Below are 9,660 nucleotides of genomic sequence, written 5' to 3'. Positions count from 1 at the left end.
CGGCTGAAAACACGGCTTCCAGGAAATAAATCATTCAAATACACGAAACAAATTACCATTGATTTTCTATTTGAAAAATAATCATTAGAATAAAACAAACGGCAATAAATTCTATCACAACAGTTTTTATCGGTACATTTTGTTCGTGTCTGTGGGCCGGTACTAATTTATCTACTAAATAATTTACGATACCATTGTAAATCAGTCCGGCCGTCTGTTTGTATTCCATAGCTAATATATTTTCATAAATAAATAGTACTGAAATAATTATTATGAGGATTATTTTTTATAATTGTTTATTTATATGTTAATACGTGAAGAAAAAACTGCATTTCTTTTTACGAAAATTGCGCTGATGGGCAGTATGTAATTTTGCTCACTTATTGTTTATATAGAGAAAGAGTGTAGAATACTAATATATCCGTCATACTCGTGAACGAGTGCTGCTTGTAGGGACTGGTCTGCTCTTATCACTACGACTGATTTAATCTTATTGTGTTTTTATATTTGAGCCTAAATAAATTAGTGCTGGTTGGTAGTTTGTATTCACACGTTTCGACTTGTAATAAGTGAACTTACAAGGATTGTTTAAAAGAGCAACACACAAGTTTCTTGCTAATTCTTCTTGTGATGAGACAACATTCTGAATGAGCGGTAGATTTAAAAAAAAATGTTGACCTTTCAAAAGTGCTTAAATTAAGTTTATTTGAATAAATTATTTTCTATTCTATTCTATCTTTTTTAATTTTGCATAAAAAATAGATGAAATCAATAAAAAAAAGATTATACACTCTACCATGTATTTCAGACACACACAGATATATACTCGTTTGTTTATTGTCATAGTCTGTGGTAAAATTGATAATAGACTAATATTTTGTTTGTTTTTAATATTATTTGTCTGTTTCCCTGAAGGTTAGGAGATTATATTATACTAGCTTTTACACGCGGCTTCGCTCGCGTTAATTTATACCCTTAGGGATGGAATTTATCAAAATCCTTTCTTAGAGCCTACGTCATAGTAGCTTTATGCATGCAGGGTCTCAGCCCGATCGGTTTAAACGCAAAAACTACTAAACGGTTTTTGATGAAACTTTACAGTAATATAGCTTATACATCAGAATAACATGTAAGTTATAATTTAAAGAGATATTATGTAAATTGGGAGAAATATAATAATATATATCGAGTATGTGTGGTGTAGAAGAATTTGTGCGGGCCAGCTAGTAATTCATAAACATAGCTAAATATCTGTCTATTGTTGCAAGATGATAAATATCTAATAATATAGGATAATTGATAAAAAAATCTTTATTGTAATATAATGTTTACTATACATTAATTCATTAAAACTAACTATAACATTATTATTTAACTTTAACATTTCCATTTATAAAATAATAAAACGAGAACATTTATTAACAGAACTTTGTACAAACACTTCTATGGACTTCTATTTCGCCTACTTATGGTCTAGCGGTATAGCGCACCGCTTTACTTCCAATGGTCGCGGGTTCGATTCCTCGTACGGTACTAACAGTTGTAGTAGATTCATTATTCATAGTAGATTTTTTAAAGAGTTTGGTTGTTTTCTGTGCTATGTACATATATTTATCACTTATTTGGTACCTATAGCACAGGTTTTGCTTAACTTGGGCCTAGATGGTAAATTGTCCAAGGATATTATTTATAAGTTCTCTTTTTAGCTATAATTTTCCGTCTCGAACTTATAGCTAATTCAGATTGGATAGCAGGTTCTATTTTCACATCTTCGCGTTCTGTTTCGTATATATGTGGATACGTATCTATATAATCATTGTAATGAGAATCTTTGCTTAACTTGGGCCCAGATGGCGCTGTGTAAATTGTCCAAAGGCATTGTTACTTATTTTCAAGTGTCAATTCTCTCAACAGCAAGTTTTGTATTTCACTCCTTATTATTAACTTCCTAACTGGATTTAGCTTCTTCATAAAAGGCACTAATGATTTAACAAAGTGCATATCATCATCAAGATTTACTTCTTCTCTATCGTCTTCTACATTTGATAGTCTTCTCTTTTTAGCGACAATTTTCCCTCTCGAACTTACAGCTAATTCTGCTTGATTTGCAGGATCTATTTTAACTTCTTCGCGTTGTGTTCCGTATATATGTGGATACGTATCTATGTAATCATTGTAATATTCAGGTGATAAAGAATTATCACTCACACTGATTTCTTCTAACTTTATCTGCTCTGGACCGTCCAGCGTAGTGTCTTCTGTGTTTGTATAAATCTTCTTTCTGACGTGGTCATCTATTATCACTTTCATGAATAGAAGCCTCTCGAAGTACATCCATTTGCCGCCGTAGAATGAGATGAGAGGTTTGCCATTGGTGCCTGACGATGGAATGTCCAGTTTCTTTGCCTCTCTCAAGAACTGGTCTCGGAGGTTTCGCCATTTGCTCTTCACTTTGTACTCTGCAATTGGAAAAACGTTTATCTATACATCTATGCATATAAATAAAATTGGAGTGTCTGTTTGTAATATTGAAATAATCGTTTTTTACTTACTACATGCATATGAATATAAATGCGGTACATACCCCGCATTATTCATAATATACATATATAATATCTATAAATAAAGCGATAAGGGACCGTTAATAATGAATGGGAACTAGTTGCTCATTTCCAATGTACCATTTCAGGTCTACCTCCACGCGATCCTCCTGAAAACAATAGTTGTTATTTAGACGACCTCGGTGGTCTAGCGGTCTAGCACACCGCTTTACGACCGATGGTCGCGGGTTCGATTTCTCGCACCGCAAACATTTGTATTCATGAGTATGATTGTTTGTATCGGTCTGGATGTTTTCTATGTATAATATGCGGTCCTCCTGAAAACAATAGTTGTTATTTAGACGACCTCGGTGATCTAGCGGTCTAGCACACCGCTTTACGACCGATGGTCGCGGGTTCGATTTCTCGCACCGCAAACATTTGTATTCATGAGTATGATTGTTTGTATCGGTCTGGATGTTTTCTATGTATAATATGCGGTCCTCCTGAAAACAATAGTTGTTATTTAGACGACCTCGGTGATCTAGCGGTCTAGCACACCGCTTTACGACCGATGGTCGCGGGTTCGATTTCTCGCACGGCACAAACATTTGTATTCATGAGTATGATTGTTTGTATCTGGGTGTTTTCTATATAATATGTAGGTATTTACAAAAAATATGCATCTATGTGTATGTATCAGTTATCTAGTACCCATAACACAAACTTTAGCTAGCTTATCTTGAGTCTAGATGGCGCTATGTGAATTGTCCTAAGAATATTATATTATTATTATATTTTTTAGTAAATTTGCGACAATACACTAACTGACTTGAATTCACACTCCTTGTATTATTCTCCACTTCTGTGCCGCCAGCGCATATCGGTAACGTAAACGGGAGCACTATATATCCATTAGAAAAACCTATAAATACATATACAAACAACATATACATAGCTATATCTAAAACACCTAATCAAAGAATAAGTGATACCTATTGACCTAAGTGGGCAAATAGGTCGCCATGTCCGTTCTAATCTACAGTAGCTCTTTGTTGTATAAATTTTAATTCACGTACAAAAATCAATCTTATAACTAACGACTTAGGGTTCAAATTTGAACACATACCAAACAAGTTTCCCGCTAATTATATACTTGAATAAAACTCTTTATGAAAGAATGAGACAACAACATAAACATGACTTACTCTCGGTGTGTAAAACTTTCGCAACAAGGCTCCACTCCCTGTCCACTGCCGTTCGATTTGGGTGATCGTCGTGGTACTTATTCCAAAGCATTGGTCTCTTTTCTACCTCGTCGATCAAGTCTTCAACCAAACTCATTGTCACTATTGAGATATTGGCGCGAAACACGTACGCATAAGGAAATACAAGGTAGCTTTCCAAAAAACTACTATTGTGTAAAAAAAACTACTATGTTCTTAATTCAAACACGGTAGAAACACTATAATGAATAAATATTAATACAAAATACTGGCCGGCTAAAATGATACAACGATTTTTGATTTGTTTGAAATTTAAAAATAGAACGCGCGTCGTGCGTGCGACGCGATGTAAATATTACTAAAGTGAAGTGAGCTGCGGCAGTGCATGTAGTGCGACGGCCGCGTTGTACGATGTAATCGATCGAGAACGCGCGACGTTGCCGCATCGCACGTTCGTGTCGTTCAAGGTCATATTGTCGCATAGTTTTTTTTTATGTATGACTAGCTGCTCCCGCGACTTCGCCCGCGTGGAATTTAACTTTATTTTTCCAAAATGTAGTATCCTAAGTTACTCCTTATTACAGCAGCTACCTGCTAAAAAAGGTCCCGCAAAATCGGTCCAGCCATTTCAGAGATTAGCCGGAACAAATAGATCGACAGACAGACAGACAAAAATTATAAAAAATATTATTTTGGTGTATGTACCGTATTTACATTAATATGCATGTAGTAAAAACAGTTATTTCAATTACAAACAGACAGTCCAATTTTATTTATATGTATAGATAATGGAATGGTGCACCGCACCGCCTGCGCTAACGGTTTACGCTGGCGGGGCACCAGTGGAGGATGATAAGATGAGCATGAGGTCAGGTCAGTTAGCACATCGTGACAAATTCACCAAGAATTTATCACGATGGTTTCCAGGGGGAACCGCGTGGAGATCAACCTGACATGGTACATTGCTAGCGATAAGATCACTACTATTACTAAAAATCCCCTTTCCCCCAAACAAACAATATTAATATGAAAGTAATAAATAAAATAAAATATTAATATATTCTCAACTTGATATATACGTGTGTGGGTCAAATACATGTTAGTTTTTTTTATAGCATAGGGGACAAACGAGCTTGCGGCTCACCTGATAGTAAGTATTTACCGCCGTCCATGAGCATCCGCAGTACCAGGTCAATTGCAAACCTCGATATGGGATACCAGCATTGGTATTCTGTAAGCGTTTTACCGCAGAGGAACCAAAGTGACTGATATAGCCCGAAGAATTGCGAAACTGAAGTGGCAATGGACAGGCACGTAGCTCAGAGTCAATAAAGTTCTCGAGTGACGACCACGGACCGGAAGACGCAGCGTGGGAAGGCCTCCAGCAAGATGGACCGAAGATCTGGTCATAATCGCTGGAAGGCGATGGATGCGACCAGCGCAGAACCGATCGTCGTGTAGATCTTTGGGGGAGGCCTTTGTCCAGCAGTGGACGTCTTTCGAGCTGAGATGATGATGATGATGAAGCGGTTTATCACCTCATTTCGTTCATCGCTTCACTCAAGGCACTCGTATTTATTTGCATATATAAAGTTCTTACTGAGCTATCGAGATTGCCTATATTTCTAAAATAACACTAGTGTCTGTTTCACCTCCATCCCGCTCTCGAGCGTGTGGTACTGCAGTCGCTATCGAGTTTTACAGAATACCAATATACAACATCACAGCGGATTCTGCTTTCGAATTAGTAAGTGATGCTTTCAGAACAGCTCTACAATTCTAAGATGAACCTGAACTTAGATATCATCATCATCCTTATTCTAAATACCTAAACACAGCATAAATCAAAGAGGCAAATATTCTCACCGTTGCTTCTCAATTTATATATTCAAATATCCTATATGTTCATAAAAATTTTGACTTATTTCCAAAAAACAGCAATGTTCATAATATTAATACTAGATTTAAAGACAAACTTGCTGTCCCCAAGTATCGTTTAGAGAAAGTTAATAGGTCTTTTATGGGAATAGGTATAAAATTTTACAATAAGATACCAAAGGATATATTGGAATTACCCTTAAATAAATTCAAAACATCTGTTAAATCATATTTACTGAGCAAGGCCTATTACTCACTAAACGATTACTTGAATGACGAGCGTGCATGGCAATAGTTTTCATGTTCGGGATTTTCATTTAATGTTAGACATAGACACCTATATAAATACCTATGCATTGTAAATAATTGGATTTAAAAAAAAAAAATTCAATTGAGTTTCTTGCCAGTTCTTCTCAATTGGATCTATATACCGAACTGGACGGTAGGGAAAAAAATTCTAAAGTAAAAACTTGACGTTCATAAGCGACTAAAATGTCATGAATAAATGATTTTTGAATTTTGAATTTTTGAAAATAATTTGAAGGCAGAAAGTCATTTGCTACCTCATGGCAATTAGTGGGATTTAAAATTCATTCTGCAGTTTGACAAATGTCAATAAGCAGCACTAAATGCAGATGTCAAAAGCGAATGGCCGAAAGCAAACAGCTCGGATACATTCGCAGTGAAGTTTAGCAATCAGTGTGCCAGCCAGTGTACACTCCTGATAGGGTTGTCACTTATTGGTAGATTATGACTTTGAATTAAAGAAGAAATCTGTGGTATTTTATTCACCTGCCTGAGAAAGGTTTGAATATCCCCAGAAACCAGCAGAAGACTGTGTAATGACAGAAATAGGAAGGAGAAAGCGGGACTCACCGACCGGGCTAATTTGATTGTAAATTGAAGACCTTGGGTGCACCCTTCGTCCTTGACTCCGATTCCACACACCACCAGCAGTTTATTTCACACTTATAATGCACTGGACACGTGAATTCACACAGATTTTCTTGTTAAATCTCAATTAGAATATGAGTAATGTCAACTCAGGTATTAATAATAAGCCAGCCATAATTAATTGCACATTTTTCTTTTTTTTCGGGGTTCACACGCTCACGCAGTTAGCACCGGTTGGCGGGAATATTTGAATTTGGAATTAATTGAACGAATGAAATATCTTCTTAGTGATCGTTGATTAATACAATGTTATGGGGATTGGAAAAGGATGTCAGAACACTTATATTGTTATTTTTTATTAATAACTCTGGATATTTATAATGTTTATTTAGTAACAAACATCCATCCATACTCACAAACTTTAGCCTTTATAATATTAATAAGATTTATATATTACCTATACACAGCATATATAATTAGTTTGACGCCAGAAATATTGGTAACTCATGGCAATTAGTGGAATTTAAAATTCATTCTGCATTTTGACAAATGTCAATAAGCAGCAGTAAATGCAGATGTCAAAAGCGAATGGCCGAAAGCAAACAGCTCGGATACATTCGCAGTGAAGTTTAGCAATCAGTGTGCCAGCCAGTGTACACTCCTGATAGGGTTGTCACTTGTGTTATTATTTAATTATTAATAGCTCAAAATGTTTTAATTGTTGTAATTTTAAATTACAAATCTTTGAATGTCTCGGCTTGTTCTATACTATAACACACATATATTATAAATATAGACTTTCCTCTTGAATAATTCTGTTTATTGGTGAAAACTACATTAAAATCCGTTGTATAATTTAAAATATATAAGCGAACAGATAGCGGCGGCGACTCTATTTTATACTATGTAAAGATATTTTTGATTAGCTAGTGTTTACTGGAGAAATCGTGCTATGTTTATAATAATAAAATAAACAATGATTAGAACTTTTTGTACACCGAATTTAATAGTGACGTCACGGAATATTCGAGAATAAATGAAAAAATGTATATAAAGGAAAACAAAACAACATCGATGTTCCATGGCTGATGTTCCAAATTTGAATTTTATGAATTCATTTTTGAATGTATTTATATATAGCTGTTTACGATTACAAACAGCTAATTTCAACACGATTAAAGGTGACAACCCTAACTAAGAGTCTCCCGTAAATGCCATTGTTTCTTTTTTGAAATGAAAAAATGTATATAAAGTAAAACAAAACAACATCGACGTTCCATGCGAAAACGTTCCAAATTTGAATTTTATGAATTTATTTTTGAATGTATTTATATAACTATTTACGATTGCAAACAGCTAATTTCAACACGAATAAAAGTGACAACCCTAACTAAGAGGCTCCCGTAATTGCGATTGTTTCAGTTTCAACACTAGAACCGTTTTCGGTTTCATAGTTCTCCTGAAAAACTGAACGCAGAACGCTTTCTGACCGACCGCTAATTGCATTTATTTATGAGTAGTTCGTGTTTGGAATATCATTCACCCGTTCACGAGTATGACGGATGAGCCAGCCGTCATTGCGCTCAACCATATTAGGCCCACCACGCCGCCACATGTTTGAACTATATAGCGAGCATGACTGTTTCAAGTTAATCCACTACGTCATTTATATACATAGGCTGTACCAATCACAGTTTTCACTCATTACAATATTGAATTGTAATGGGTGCAAACTCAAGTTTGTCTATGATACTTATGATTTTTAATAAAAGCGACAGCCCTGACTAAGAGGATCCGCTAATTGTGATTGTTTCAGTTTCAACACTAGGAGCGTTTTCGGTTTCATGGTTCTCCTGAAAAACTGAACGCAGAACGCTCTCTGACTGACCGCTAATTACATTTGTTTATGAGTAGTTCGTGTTCGGAATATCATTACACACTCTAGTTTGTATTTTGCATGATACTAATGAATTTTAATGAGTTTATTTTTGAGAGTTTGTTTTAAACTATATAAATAATTATATATTACTAGTATTATAAATGCGAAAGTTTGTGAATAAGGATTGACAGATGGCGACCTCGATGGTCTAGCGGTCTTGCACACCGCTTTACGACCGATGGTCGCGGGTTGGATTCCTCGCACGCCACAAACATTTGTATTCATGAATATGATTGTTTGTATCGATCTGGGTGTTTTCTATATAATATGTAGGAATTTACAAAAAAAAAAATCTATGTGTATGTATCAGTTATCTAGTACCCATAACACAAGCTTTAGCTAGCTTAACTTGGTTCTAGATGGCGCTGTGTGACTTGTCCTGAGATTATTATTATTACGGAAGGACTGTATTAAGGCTGGTTAAGAATGAGACACGTTCCTAGGTGATGTAAAATAATTGTAATCAGCTCGCTAGCAAAAATATAAAGACAAAGAATATAGCATAAGAAAACAAACGGTATATCAAAACAGAACGTCAAAATATAAATTTCAAATGTATATAAAAAACATAAAAACTATTAAAAAAGGTTGCCATCGGCAACAATTATTATTTATTTTTTTCCAAAAATTCTCATCTCCCCTCTTAAGGAGAGGAGATGGCAACATACCCCCGGCAGAAGCACAGTCGGCCGGGGTTCAGGGCCCCAGGGAGAGAAACCGGCGTACAATGCGGGCAGAATCTAACAGCACCGCTTTCTGCATCTTTCCCGGGAGTGAGCCGCCTGCATCCATACTCACAAACTTCCGTGTTTATAATATTAACCTTACTTTGTTAGTTAGATAGCTAGATAGATAGATAAAAATTTTATTCACACACACACACACAAGCCACTGTAATAATAAGAACAAAAATAAAAACAGATATACACATTACATTAGTGAAGTCAAACAAAATACAATACACAGCAAACATACAGATAAAATAAAATGCAATACAGATAACAAAAAACAGTATGAGTAACGTAGTGTGTATGCATAGCCCATACGTAAAAAGCAGCAGCTCAGTGTATTGTTTGCAGCATACAAGCAGCAAACCACTGATATTCAGGCACTTTTTTGTTGTATGATAATGGAATGTTGCACCCACCTGCGCTAACGGTTTACGCTGGCTGGGCACCAGTGG

At 35.6% G+C, this 9,660-nt stretch overlaps 1 protein-coding gene across 1 annotated transcript; it reads right to left on the bottom strand.

The window, feature by feature from the left end:
- Positions 1-1,700: 1,700 nt before the first annotated feature.
- LOC131845736 (uncharacterized) lies at positions 1,701-4,114 on the bottom strand. Its single transcript, XM_059194830.1, has 2 exons — positions 3,749-4,114; positions 1,701-2,459 (listed from the first exon to the last, which is right to left on the bottom strand). Exons 1-2 carry the CDS (start codon positions 3,882-3,884, stop codon positions 1,882-1,884), a joined length of 714 nt encoding a protein of 237 aa, XP_059050813.1. The 5' UTR covers positions 3,885-4,114; the 3' UTR covers positions 1,701-1,881.
- Between the last annotated feature and the right edge of the window lie 5,546 nt (positions 4,115-9,660).

The sequence above is a fragment of the Achroia grisella genome, unplaced genomic scaffold, assembly GCF_030625045.1.
Source record: "Achroia grisella isolate CSIRO2021 unplaced genomic scaffold, CSIRO_AGI_Agris_v1 utg483, whole genome shotgun sequence".
NCBI classification, from domain to species: domain Eukaryota; kingdom Metazoa; phylum Arthropoda; class Insecta; order Lepidoptera; family Pyralidae; genus Achroia; species Achroia grisella.
The sequence above is the reverse complement of the archived record's forward strand: the minus strand, read 5'-3'. Positions and strand labels throughout refer to the sequence as shown.